The 15000-nt window shown below is 36.0% G+C and overlaps 1 protein-coding gene across 2 annotated transcripts in view; it reads right to left on the bottom strand.

Annotated features, from left to right (window-relative positions):
- Positions 1-6425: 6425 nt before the first annotated feature.
- The window catches only part of LOC106884342 (uncharacterized), a 126749-nt gene continuing 118174 nt past the window's right edge, over positions 6426-15000 (bottom strand). For both annotated transcript variants that reach the window (XM_052972813.2, XM_089362653.1), the window contains exons 17-18: positions 14350-14682; positions 6426-6806 (exon numbers count right to left, since the gene is read on the bottom strand). In XM_052972813.2, the coding sequence (XP_052828773.2) occupies positions 6490-6806; positions 14350-14682 (650 nt within the window). In that variant the 3' untranslated portion in view covers positions 6426-6489. The remainder of the gene's footprint in view (positions 6807-14349; positions 14683-15000) is intronic.

Here is a 15000-nt window from a genome sequence, read left to right as displayed (position 1 = left end):
CACGGCCCGGCATGGAAGCCACCACATCACAACTAGTGATCAAATCTGCCACACACAGCCTCAACTCCCTTCACATACAGACTCATACTAACGGTACTCTAAGAACTGGTATAAATGCTCACGGTTACTGACTCTCTTTCTATCTGCTGTAATATCTCACATACACATACATGTATCACTCACATACATACTTTTCTTTGTACGACGGACTGTCTTTGATTATGTTCTTATATGTCGCATTCAAACACTCACACACATACATACATCTTTAACGCTACAATAAATATTTCTGTTATTCATCTCATACGGTTGTGGTCTTTCATTACTGGTCATCTATGTTATCGTAGTATAACATTATTTTGTATATCATCATTGATATATATTATTTTGTGTTCGACCGTGTGACACGTTTAAATAAAAGGAGTCCTCTGTTTTTCCATTCGTCACCATTTCTCCTTTTTGAGTTCGCACGGTCGTTCCTTACATATATGATCGGCAAGTGCTGCAAATTTTACAGTTGTTGCAACTGGAACCCATATTCTTACACTCATTAATACATAAAGCGCGACGGGCCACGATTGTGACCGTCAGGCACAGGCTGACAGGTCACGTTCCACATGGCGATGTGGAAGTAACACATACGTGGTACATTGCTGGGATCTAAGAAAAAAAAAATCATTTACCCCACCCCCTAGTCAAGCGAGGCTCTGTGTGTGTATGAAAACACATATTTACTGACAGAAAAGTATGCTATATATCTTTTAAGTTATCTTTTAGATACTTTTTAAAAATCACTGTGGATAAATTCCAGCACTGATCTTCTCAGGCTCTCCAATATTTTCAAATTATAAATAGAAACAATGGGTGTGAAAAAGTCAGAAATTTTCAATTTTTTTTTCTTTTAATAGCATAAATGTCATATGGGAAGAAAAATATTGAAAAGCATCAATACATGTAACAGTGACAAAGATGATCGTAGGATGTGCTAGAAACAACAGCTAAATCTCCTTTAAGTCACACACCTTTTCTTGTGAAAATATTATTTATTATTTTTTTTTAGCGAGAAAGCTTCTCCAACGTTTTTAAGTGCATACTACAAAAAATTACCATGTTACTCATGAATCTACATATCTAGAATTACACAAGCATTGTTTCGATCACAATTGTTTAACAACATTTATTAAACTATAATTTGCATTTTAAACTTTTTTTTTCCTCCCTTAATCTCTCCAAGGTAATAACTAAGTTTGTATTTGCAAAAAACTTGAGAAATTTCGCGTCTGAATCTAGCACCAGTAAGTTTAACTATGCTTATCTCCCCTGCATCTTCTCGGAACAAAATGTCTGTGCCATATCTATCGATCTACTCTAGGGTTTTGAATAATCGTCCCCACCTCCACCTTTTATTATTAATTTTTCTAAGTTTTCAGATTTTTCCCACTACATCCGCTTTTATTCTTCCCACCCGCTTATTAACTTTTCAAATTGTTTCCACCCCTCCCTCGCTTTTATTCCGCTCTTATTAAATTCTGCTTATCTATCTCCGGTGAAATTTTATTGTATAAGCTATTCATATTGATACAACAGCTGGAGAATCTAATAATAATTTTATTTTACTTTATAAGTAATACCATTTGTTATAAAATAAATCGGAAATATAAACTAAATAACTTATTCTGGTTTTTAAAAAAATCAAGGGTGACAACCTAGACAATTTTAAATAATGATTTCTCATTTAGACACAAGGCCAACAATTTATGGGGAGAGATAAAGGGATTAAAGCGGTCCAGTCCATTACTGGTGCTTTATTTTATTGACCCCATAGGGATGAAAGGTAAAGCTAGCCTCAGCGGGATTGAAATCTGAACATAATGGGCCATAACTCTATGCTGCAAGGCACGTTGCCCGATGCTTAAGCACAAGGCCAGCAATTTAAAGGGAAGAGGAAAGTCGTTTAAAATGACTCCCTTTACTAGTTCAAAACAACAAACTCTGGAGAATTCATTATTATTTTGACTGACGCAAATTGTGAAACAGCATGACAAAAAAAAAAAAACATGACAGGAACGGGAAGAAAACCTGGTTTGTTGTGTTTGTTTTCATAACGCATGGAAGAAAAATATTTATCCACAGTGTACGTAGGCAACGTTCATGCGGGTGAGCCTTCAACATTTTAGGGCATTGATTACCTTCAACCTTAAGAAGATTAATCATTTCGGGACACATCACATCTACTTCAGGACACATAGAAAACAAGGAAATTGCTGTCAGAAAATATACTTTACAACCAGTATATCTTGAGGCTTGACAACTGCCCCACTCTGTAACATACGCGTGAGTTTACTGCTATTCCACACTGTAATCAACAAATCTTCATTTTCAGTTTCTGTACGATTTCTCTATCAATTGCCAACACAAATTCCACGCAAACTAAGAACTCCAATGAGGAATTGTTTATCCTCATAGGACAAGCTTTTTACGGAATAAGGATTTAACAACATCAACACGACTCAAGTAATTTCTCTTTGAACTTTCTTTCATAACATCATGGCAGAGAAAAGAGTACTTTTGGTGCGACGTATGGTATGGACATTATTCTATGGAAGAAATGCAAGCACCTGCTATCGTGGCGAGCAAATGCAAAAAGGAGTATGATTCTGAATTAGAGCGAACGAAAGGGAAACTCATTGGGATACTAAAAGGAAACGCCATGTCCCAGATACCCCAAAACAGGGATATCTCGCCAAAGCAGTTCGTTGTTTTACTCAAATTTGGCCGACGGCAAAATCTCTGATCGACTATTTGATTCTGCTGTTAAAGTAGCTAAATGCTGCTATGAAAAATATCTGAAAGGTGAACTTGACAGTGCTGAAAACAATCCAAAGAAACGTTTCAGAGTCGCTGGAGGAGGTTGTAAAACAAAAGCACCTGGCGTGAGAGACGCCTTGTTTGAATGGTTTGTGGATATTAGAACATCGCTGCATGCGAGATTATCACAAGCTCTTTTCCTATCAGAGGCTGAGAAATTTTATGAGCAATGGATTTGCCAACACCCAGACACACCTACTGAGGAAAAGCTTCGTTTTTGAAAAAGCTGGATGAAAGGTTGGCAAAAGGAGTATAGGGTATCACTGAAATTTCCAAACAAACGCATTTGAATCTCCAAAGAGCAATGTGTTGAGTACACTCAGGATTATTTGCAGAACATATGGAGTGTGCGTTGTTATTTCCTTGACAAATTTGGCGTAGATCCTCCTATTATCAATGGAGATCAAATGACCTTGGACCGGAATGAAAGTAGCAGATAAGCTACTTTAACATTCAGAAGGTATGTTCATCAAAGAAAACCACCATTCGTCTAGAGAACATATCACAGTGTTCACCCAGGTTAGCAATGATGCCAAAATCAATCGTATCCCAGAGTTTGTATTTAAAAGAACTGGAAAATGACCTACACTTCTGATGCAACATTGCAAGATTGATGTCGAATATTGGTAAAATATTCCTGACACTATATTAGATAAGCACTTTCCTGTAGGAGATAGAAACAGGAAGATATTTAACAGAAATACTGTTAAATTATCGTGCAGCTGCTGTCCAAACATGAAAAGTATTATCAACCGCAGGAGCCAGCAAGAGGCGAACCCAGGCTGTAATTGTCGTAATGCAGAATCCTGTCCGCTAGACCAACAGTGTTCAACTAAGTCCATCGCATACGGAGCAGAGGTCTCGGCAAACATTATTAACAACGATTTAACTGATAGGAAAACCCACATTGGACTATGCGACGGGAATTTCAAAAGACGGTATACCAATCATATGACATCCTTCCGCCATAATGAGAAGAGTAATGCAAAAAAATTGGCGAGCCACATTTGGACACTGAAAACGAACAATATTCTTTATATTATTAAATGAAAAATAATAGAAATGCTAAACCACACATGAATAATCCAACAAATGTAGGCTTTGCTTGGCTGAAAGGGCGCAAATTTTATTCAAATCAAAAATTCTGAACTCAGTATTGAACTCAAGATCAGAGATATTCAGTGGGTGTAAACATATGTCTAAATATATTCTTAAAAATTGGAAGATTCTTCTGATACCGGACTGAACAACGTTTTCTAAATATTATTTTCTCAGTATAACTCTGAAATATTTTCTAGGTTTTTTTTTTTCAAATCTTATTTTACATTCTCACATTTTCACAACGCTTAGGATACAAATATAATGGCGTTGAGTTATATCAACATTTACAATTTCTCCATCCTGTCATTTTCTTTTTGTATAATATTATCGACCTTCAAGTTTTCCACTTATATTTACTCGATTTTGTAAATTCATTTTAATATATACTTAATATAACTTGTATAGTGTATATAAAGTGTGTGGTTTTGTGTATGCATGAGTTCGTATGGTCTTGAGTCTTCGTATATACAATATAATTTCAGTTTTTCTTTATATATATTTATATATATATATATTTATATTTATATTTCGTATTTTCTTCGTAATTTTCATGTTCATCCGCTCATTTATAGCTTTTTAAAATAATATTTTAATATATCTTTTGATATGCATAACCTTTAATCTTTTTATATATAGTGTTTATTTATATATTTAAAAGGAATTTTTTTTTATTATTCATTCACCCGTTTTGGTGGAATCTTCCATTAGGTACTTTTGTTTTCGTATCGCTTCACACCTGTCCGCTATTTACACGTAACTCTCTTGGTTGGATAGTTCAATCAGCGCCTGATAAACGTACTTGTGTACATGAAAATATTAGTTGCGCATATAATGCCTGTAGTATGAATAATTGATAGTAATATATATATATATATATATAAAACAAACGAGGGCTGTATTTCCAGGAAGGAAAAAACATTGGGATCTTTTCCCTTTGAACGGTAGATCGAGAAATTAATTTTTTGTAATTAAACACTTTCAAACTTCAGACACTGGTAGAATGTATCATATAAAACATCTTTTACTCTTAGTGTTGTTGAGAAAAGTTTATATTTTCAAAGTTATTTCGTGTTAAAGTAGTCATATTTCGGTACTTTCAACCAATCAATGACGTGTATTCAGCTGAATAAAATTACTGCTGTTGTTTGTCAACAACAATTATCGGTGGTGGATATTTCGTTTGTCATTGTTATTTATGACATCGTTCGTGCGTTTGTACTGATTTCAGCTTTAGGGTTTTAGGGTTAGGGTTTTAGAGTTAGGGTTAGGATTTTAGGGTTAGAGTTAGGGTTTTAGGGTTAGGGTTAGTGTTTTAGGGTTTGGGTTAGGGTTAGGGTTAGGGTTAAGGGGTTAGGGTTAGGATTAGTGTTGGGGTTTTAGGGTTAGGGTTGGGATTTTGGGGTTACAGTTTCGGAAAAAAGTGAAAATGAAGAAATTGGGTGGGGGGGGCAAAAAAGTCTTTCCGAAAATAGTAGCTGAAAAACAAGAAAAAAACCCCCACTAAAAGCAGTAGAAATGCACGAACGATTGTGGTGGTGCCATGAAGTAAACGTATTTCATAAAGTAAACATATTTCATGAAGTAAACATATTTCATGTTTCTCCAGTCCACTTAGTTGTAAATGAGTAACGCTGAGATGAACTGACCTTCCGTTCAAAAGGAATATTAGCCTGCCCGCTTAGCCGGTGGTGTGGCATTCGAAAGCTACAACAATGCACACTCACACACACACACACACACACACACACACACACACACACACACACACACACACACACACACACACACATCCACACATACAAACACACAAGTGGATGCATGAGGACCACATCCGTGACATTCCTACAGAATGTGTCTGTATGTGCGTGCATGTGCACATGCGTATGTGTATAAATGTAATGAACATACGCAAATAAATCTCGATCTACAGATCAACAATTGATATCTAAAGATAGTATACAACAGTAGCCATACACCGCTAAACTTCTTCAGCCAGCGGGCTACACCAGGTGAGGATAGCCAAACGGATATGTAATTCTTGGTGAGATAGCGCTTGCCTACCGATGCATATGAAGGTGGATCAGGCGGACTCTGCAGAAGACATCTTCATGGTTCAATGGAGAGAAGACGGCTGCAGCAATGCAAGAGTGCAAAGAGTAAGATAAGGCAAGCACGACATTTTGGTCATCTACTGCATCCGTCTCCATCTGCAGTGTTTGATCTGGTATTGTCACTGGAATGAAGCTGGTCAGAGACGAGAGAATGAGACTGAGGCGCATAAATCTTCTTCACTTTTAACAAAATCACCGCACAAGCCACTATTTAGCCTTTGCCCATGATGACTAGATGGTCATCGCCGTTACGACGGATGAACATGTGTACACACACACACACACACACACACACACATACTATTCCTAGAAAGTATGTTGTGAAAGAAATAAAATTGATTTACATTTATAGATTTATCAACAGTATATATTTTTATTCAATTTGCAGATACATAGAGCTGAAATAGTTCTAACTCATAATTACGCCGTAGAACCATTTGAAAAGATATAGGGCGTCTATAGAAATTATCATTGTAAATGGTACGACAATGAAAAGGACAGCGATAGCGCCGATACATTTCGAAGATAATCGTGCGTCGGGCATACTGACTTTAGAACGGATGTATTTAGAAGTTGAATTTCGCAGAAATGCTAACTCCGAAACAATCTCAAGTAGCTTTTTATCGAGTTCCTTTTGGGTTAGGTTGTGTCGTTCGTTTTCACACTCACACGGACACAGTGTTGTGTTTGCTGGAGGAATAGGCTCGGTTTCAGTGAATAGCGAGACTGCAATATAGAAACACAGTGAGACTTAAATGTGTATTTGAAGATTTTGAAAGACTTAAGTTATCGAGTGTTTAAGTATTTAGATTATTAATCTTAAACTCAACTTTAAACTTTTATAACAAATCAAGTTATTAGAGATACAACAATCAGCCTGACAAGAGAATGCTAAAAAGATTCTCTAATAGAAAGAGTAACAATAAGAATAAGTAATTGTACGATCACTGGATTTAATAATTTGGGCAAATATGTGAATGGCGAGCGTTCCGAAACAAATTTTGAGACCATGCCAGAATGTATTCCCAGAATGTTTTGTAGGTTGGTCAGAGAAGGAAAGAGAGCACACAGGCTTCACTTTACAGTCTCAGAAGTGGAGGCCCGAACGGAAAAAACTTGCCTTTAGCCCTGAGTGGACACTGCTAAAGACACCCCAAAACTAGATGGCACTATTAAACCAGACGATAGATTGAGCCTACCTCTCCTGGATAGAAACAGTCCTTTCTACAGGTGCTCACACGGTTTCTGTGAAGAGGTTTCCTCTCACAAGGTCTTGGACGAACTGACACTATGCTGAGCAGGTGTAACTGAGGGATTACATTTTTATCCAGCGACTTCACAAAAGACACTCCAAGGTAGTCAGACAGCTATGTTAAACAGGGATGTATATTCTGTTTGGCCATTTTATTGTGTAGCTAACCTGTAATGCATTGGCGTAACTATAGTCACGTGGCAAGCAATTTCGCTTTGCGATCGTCTGGTTCAGTATTCAAAACCAAGCCTCAGTCTACGAATGATCAAGAAGTCAGTTTTCTTCTTGCTTCTCCACCATTCTTGAAATATCTACCAAAAATAATGTGTTCCACTATTCTTCCCTGCTTTTCTTCATAAAAATGTTCTCATGCCTTTCGAATGATGCTTTTAATGTGAAAGTATTTTGTTTGAATGTAATAATTCTAAACCCATGAGAAATTAGTTGCTGATATTTTGCAAGCTATTTTCTTTCGAAAAAAAAAAACGACAAAAATAAATATATTGTTAGCCTCAAGGATCTTTAAAGATTTAGCATCTAGTTGTTATTTAATGAAACTAAATATCTTCTTAGCAACGAGGAATGAGTTTAATGGCTTAGTGCCTAGTTTCAGCTCTTCTTAGAAAGCGTTCAACTACAGTGAACAGTATACAGCTTCTATTCTAATGATCTATTACAGTGGAGTTGTATAACTTCTTTGGGCGTATTTCCTGGGTCATCAGTCTGAATATTTTCGAGGAATTTTTCGATTCTCAAGTTATCGGTCTCACGTATGCAGGCTTGGTCCATGGCAGGACATCGACTTTTGGTGGTTAAATGTAATCGAAGGAAGATGATGCAACATTCAAAAGTTGTTTGGATCGATTTTAGCCTCTGTCGTTTTGTTTTCCTTTTAAGTACAGATGGCAGAGATTTAACATCGATCTTAACAGCCTGTGAATATCGCATCATCTCATTTGACATTTAATTACTGTTGCTAATCTAGCAATTCCTGAAATATATTAACAATTTTCAGGTTTTGACATCAATATCAGGATTCCATCAAGCATCTAATCAAATCACCCAAATGTAGGTACGAGCACTGGTACAGCAAACACATTGTAAACTATCGGTTTATTGCTTCTCGTTACTTGTTCCTTCTTAGAAGTTTCTTAATAGGAAATATTTCCATCTATTCCTATATGCTTATAGCATTCCTCTTCAGATATTGCGGAAATAGTCAGGTCACTGATAGCAATGATAGGATTGTAGTTCTCCATCATTTCGCAACCATATAAAAATATTTATCCCAGCCATACTCTATCCCTATATCTTTTGAAGAAGTCCTAATCAGACGAAGCTTTCTTTTATATCATCCATATCCTTTCAAACTTTCACACTTGGAGCTGGAGTGGAGTGTTCTCCAGTGTCTTCTGTACTGAAAGAAGACCGTTCGACATTTTCAGAATCTCTACAGCTTCTCAAGAGTCTTAGCTAGTGGGTGCTATCGATGGCGACATGACAAATAACATGAGGTAGTTATAGTAGCTTTTAATTCTAGTAAACACCAATACAGGAAGGAAGACATCATTGTTCTCAAAACTTGAGAGAGCAGCCCTGTTCATTACAACATCAATGACTGCATCTACTTTCTAAAACTTCAGGCCGACAGCTGACAGTAGATCTTGTTATACATAACACATACATACATACATACATACATACATGCATGCATACATACATACATACATACATACATACATACATACATACATATATACAAACAAACAAAAATACCCTGTTGTTGATATTGAAATTCCAATGAAGGAACATTGGATTTAGGTTAGAAACCGGTTCTTTCTCTATTGGCAAGAAATCTTGAAATAAAGTGGATAACGACATACGTAAAGAAAAATGAAAAGAAATCAACTTGCTGATTCCCTTATTACAAATACAATTTGTACCTGGAACAGTAAATACATGTAAGACTTTTTTCAAATTTAAAATGTGAATTTGTTTTTATTATTTATATAGTTACAAACCAGCTCCTACCTTAAAAGAAAAATTCAAATAATTAAAAACAGAAAAGAATATACATATGTGCATGCGTACATACATATATACATACATGCATACTACATACATACATACATACATACATACATACATACACACATACTCGCGCGCGCACATACACACGCATACATACATACATACATACATACATACATGCATACATACATATATGCGTGCATGATAATACTCAATAATACTTATTTGTCTTTACACTTTACATGATAATGCTAAATATGTATATATGCATATATATATATATATATATATATATATATATATATATATATATATATATATATATATCACAGTAAACAGTGAATGTATATTTTTGTACAACGTTATAGCGATCGGTGAAATAAACATTAGAGATGCTTTGCCCCATGCAGAAAATTATTAAGAGGTATTGCATGCTCTTCTGAAGCCATTACAATGTTCGAAACCTTTCCGTATCATCAACAGATATCTCAAGGTCATAAGCTCCTCTGGTGTTATTATTGGTGCGTTGTGTTCTTGAGCAATACACTTTATCTCGCGTTGCTCTGAGATAACTTAGACACCTGATGCATGGAACACTGTGCACCTGTTCAAAGTTGATTCGATGGAAAGAGTGAGCTAATGTGCTGCACGAGCAATTTGATCATTATAAACAAAGCATTTTTGCATGTTTGTTACAAACACTTAGCGAGACACAGCTTGCGTCCTGGAGCGAGTGAAAGATAAGAGATGTTACATTATGTCTGAAAGTTTGGGGAGGGGAAATACGGAAATAGCTTCATGTAATACAACACAGACATTTAAATGGATAAGGTTTTTCTAAGGATGTGGGTAGTACCGGTCAGTGCAATCTTTTGGAGTTCTCTGAAACATGGTTCTCTTGGAATCTTATCTAGATGTTTCTGACATCCCTTTTTTATCATACCTAGAACACCTACAATAACAGGAACAGTAGGAGTGCTATTTTCTGTATACTATATATACTTGTAAGTCCTGGTGTTTTTGTTATGTATTTGTCTGAATGTCTTTTTTATCATACCTAATGCGCCCACTATAATAGAAATTGTTTCGAGTTACGTCGATTTTCAGATCGTTGTATTTTGAAAGTTTATCCGTTTCTTTTAGAGAAACATTGTCATCTGTTGGTATTGAGACATCGATTAGAAAGCATTTTTTTCTTTGTGATCTCTGACAACTATATCTGGCCTATTGGCCTTAATTTCTCTATCTGTGTGTATTGGCATATCCCATATCCCAGAGTATGGTTGCTTTCTCATTTTCTGTAGCCTTTTCAGGCGTGTACCTATACCACCTTTTTTTTATTGTTATTCCATAGTGTTGGTATAGCTTCCAGTGTATACATGTCCCAAATCTGTCATGTCTGTGAATATATTCCTTCTTAGCCAGGACTGAGTAGCCAGAGACAATATGATTTATTGTTTCTTCTCCGTCTCCACATATTCTGCAGTTACTTGTATTTCTTTTCATTGCATGTTTTTGGTGATTTCTGGTGAGAAGGCTTTGATCTTGTGCTGCAATTATCCTTCAGTCTCTGCTTTGAGTCCTGAGCTTCTCAGCCATTGTTGGGATTTTGCTTTGTCTATTTCTTTTCGGTTTAGCTCAACCCAATATTTGCCATGAAGGGGTTTTTCTTGCCATCGTTTAATCACGGCCCGTTGGTATTCCAGTTTTTGTTTGGATTTCAGTTCTTTTACAGCTTTTTTGCATCTTTTTTTTCTTCATAGTTATTAAGTATTAATACTTTTTTTTTGTATTTGTCAGCTTCCTTAAAGACTGAAAACAGTTTTTTGTTCTGTTCGTGCCTTGTGGCCATTTGTATTAGTTTTCCTTGCTTCTGAAGCAGGTATTTCCGTAGTCCTATGGTGGTTACTTTGGGATACGTTGTGTATATAGCCTTTATATGTCAGATTTTGGGTGGTGCAGTATTATTATTATTATTATTATTATTATTATTATTATTATTATTATTATTATTATTATTATGTTGTTTTTTTCCTTCTTTCTTCAAATGTTCTTCCATTTCTCGCCGAGTGTTTTCCGTACACGTAGGGCAGAGAAACTCGTTGTATGCAATCCCAGTTTACACACGCAAATTCACAGGTAAAACATGTATTAAAAAAAAATTAAAAAATCATGAATGGATGTTGTTTTCACAGCGATAATGCTCTTCTCAGTACATGAGTCGTTCCAGTTAGCACGATTTTTTGCACTTCCTGTAGGGATGGTAAGCCTGGTATCATTTTCAAATAGGTTTCAGTACCTTTTTTTATCATTCCTAGAGATCCTACAATAACTGGTATGGTAGTCGCCTTGAGGTGCCACATCTTTTCAATTTCTATTAGCAAGTCTTTATATTTACTGATCTTGTCAAATTCTTTCGCCGCTATATTATGATCAGAGGGAATACTCATGTCAATTAATAAACACGTCTTCTTTGCCTGATCTTTTATGATGATATCCGGTTTATTAGCTTTTATAGTTTTGTCGGTATGTACGGGGAAGTCCCAGAGAATCGATACATTTTCTCCTTCAGTCACAGCTTCAGGATGGTGTTTATACCATTTGTCAGCGGTTTTGATTTTATAATGCTGACATATTGTCCAGTGTAAATACTGGCCAACTCTGTCATATCATGCTTTATATTCTACAGGTGCTAACACTCTACACCCTGAGATTAGGTGGTCTATAGTTTCAATTGCATCGTTACAAAATCGGCATTTTGGGTCAGCTCCATTTTTTTATCACATTGGCTTGGTAGTTCCGGGTTAATAAGCTTTGGTCTTGAGCAGCCAATATGAAACCTTCACTCTCTGCTTTTAGCCCTGAACTTCGTAACCACTGACGCGTGCGTTTCTGGTCGACATCAGCTTGTTTGCTACGAGCCACATACTTGCCATGCAGAGGTTTCTGTTCCCATCTGCTAGCTAATTTTTCATGTCCTTTTGTCTTTGCAATTAATTTTATTTTCTTTGCAGCAACAGTTGGCGCATTTCCTTCAACCTGATCAAGCTGGTGGGTATCTAAGAGTTCGGTAGCGAATTTTTTGCTCTCTTTCAGAGTAGAGTGAAGTTTTTTCGGTCTTTCATGTTTTTCAACAAGTTTCAGCATCCAATCGTTGGTTGTTTCAAGGTATTTGGCCAGTCCGATTGTGGTGGTTTTGTACGTAAGTTCAAGCTGGATCAAGCCTCGACCTCCCTGAGCTCTGGGAAGGTACAGACGATCCACGTCTGCCTTTGGATGGTGCATCTTATTACAAGTCAGTAGCTTGCGGATTTTTCTATCAATTTTGACTATTTTATTATTATTTTTTATTATTTTATTATTTTGACTATTTTATTATTATTATTATTATTATTATTATTATTGTTGTTGTTGTTGTTGTTGTTGTTGTTGTTGTTGTTATTGTTATTATTATTATTATTATTATTATTATTATTATTATTATTATTATTATTATTATTATTATTATTTTGGTTTGGCTCCGGTTCGGTCTTATTCCTGGTAGAAGTTATGTGGGTAGCGGGTTACTACCTGTAACCTTAGATATCCACAAGTTTTCAGCAGTCTTTCAAGTGCTTAGAACCCTCCCGATAATCCTTGCTGTCCCTAAGAGACAAACTTTCTCTATGAGCTCTACCGGGCATTCTATTTTAATCTCCTTCAGCCATTTGTCTATATCTTAGCTAACTGTTTCCAACGCACCAATGATTATAGGCACGACCTTTACTGTTCGCATGCTCTATTTCAAACTTTAAGTGATTGTATTTTTTGTTTTGTTTTTCTTCCTCTTTCTTAATGATCCTGCAATCAAACGGGCATGATGCGTCGATAAGTAAGCAACTTCGCTTTTCCTTATCTACAATCGTTATATCTGTTTTATTTTCTAACTTCTTGTCCGTTTGAATAGGAAAGTTCCACAACATTTTACACTTCTCCAATTCCAGTATTCTCGATTATCATACTATGTGTTTCCAGCTTCAAATTCCCATTTCTGGCACAGTTTCCAAAGTATAACTTTTACAACCTGGTCATGCCTTCATTTCTTACAGGGTCTACATTTTTCTGACACATTCTCTCCATATACATTTTTGCTCAAGTTGTTTGTTTTTATCGTTTGATCTTGGGCTGCTACAATTAGACTCTCAGTTTTTTTTAATTGCCCTTTTTTTAACCAAGCCCAGGATTGGCTATGCGGTAAGAATTTTGCTTCGTAACCACATGGTTCTAGGTTCAGTCCTACTGCGTGGCACCTTGGGCAAGTGTCTCCCACTATAGCCTCATGCCGAACGAAGCCTTGTGAGTGGATTCGGTAGATGGAAAATGAAAGAAGCCCGTCGTATATAATTATATATATATATATATATATATATATATATATATATATACACACACACACACACATATATGTATATATTTGTGTGTCTGTGTTTGTCCCCCCACCATCGCTTGACAACCGATGTTTGCGTGTTTACGTCTCTGTAACCTAGAGGTTCAGCGAAAGAGACCGATCGAATAAGTACTAGGCTTACAAAGAATAAATACTGGAGTCGATTTGTTTAACTAAAAGTGGTGCTCCAGCATGGCTGCAGTCAAATGACTGAAACAAGTAAAATAAAAGAATACGTCTTCAAAATTGGCCATGCAGAGGTTTCTCTTCGATCTGTCTAATGTGCTTTCTTTCTATTTCGTTCTCGTCCTTTTCTCTTATAACGCGCCTCATCACCTATTCTTTATTAACTGTCTTTATTATTATTATTATTATTATTATTATTATTATTATTATTATTATTATTATTATTATTATTATGAATTTTCTCCGTGTACCGATATTATTTATATTCCACTATTTTATCGCGCTGTTAAACTTGTACAAAAATAAACATATACTTATTTACCTACTTCATCACGTGACGAGAAAATGATTTTTTTTTTTGTTTTCTTGTTTACCTGTTGATGTAAACATCCCACTTTCAGAATTGGTTGTAGCAATACTACCTCCAGTAGTTAGTAATGCTGTAGTCTCTGGTTCGGTGGTCTCGCTTAGATCTCCTTCATTCGTTGGTCTCTCTGTCGTTCCCTCGGTAGATATTAGTCCTCTTTCGGGAGATGTTACACTTGTCTCGGTAACTAATGTCTCTGGTGTGGTGATTTTGCTTACACTTTCTTCGGTAACAGATGTTTCCGAATTTGTGCTAAAATTTTCCGTTTGGGGTGTAGAGTCAGTATTAACAGTAGTTATTTCTTCTGTTAGAAGGGTTGTGGTTATCTCTGGTAATGCTTCTGGAAGAAAAATATATAGGGTTACGCTGAAACACCTTTCTCTAAAATCTCTCTAATTTTGGCACAAGGCCAGCAATTTTGAGGGAAGTGAAGAAGTCGATTACATCGACTCCAGTCCTCAGCTACTACCTTTCATCGTCTCCCAAAGGACGAAAGATAAATTCGGCCTTGACGGAATTTGAACACAAAACGCAAAGAGTATGAAGTAATATCGCAAAGCATTTTATCCGACGTGCTAACAATTATGTCATATCGCTACCTTACAGTTCTTAATAAAATCAATCAAACGAAACATCAGTGATCGTACTTGTTTTCGTT

This window comes from Octopus bimaculoides, chromosome 14, assembly GCF_046866305.1.
Source record: "Octopus bimaculoides isolate indiv1 chromosome 14, ASM4686630v1, whole genome shotgun sequence".
Taxonomy (NCBI): domain Eukaryota; kingdom Metazoa; phylum Mollusca; class Cephalopoda; order Octopoda; family Octopodidae; genus Octopus; species Octopus bimaculoides.
Note: the sequence above shows the minus strand (reverse complement) of the source record. Positions and strands in the feature narration are given on the sequence as shown.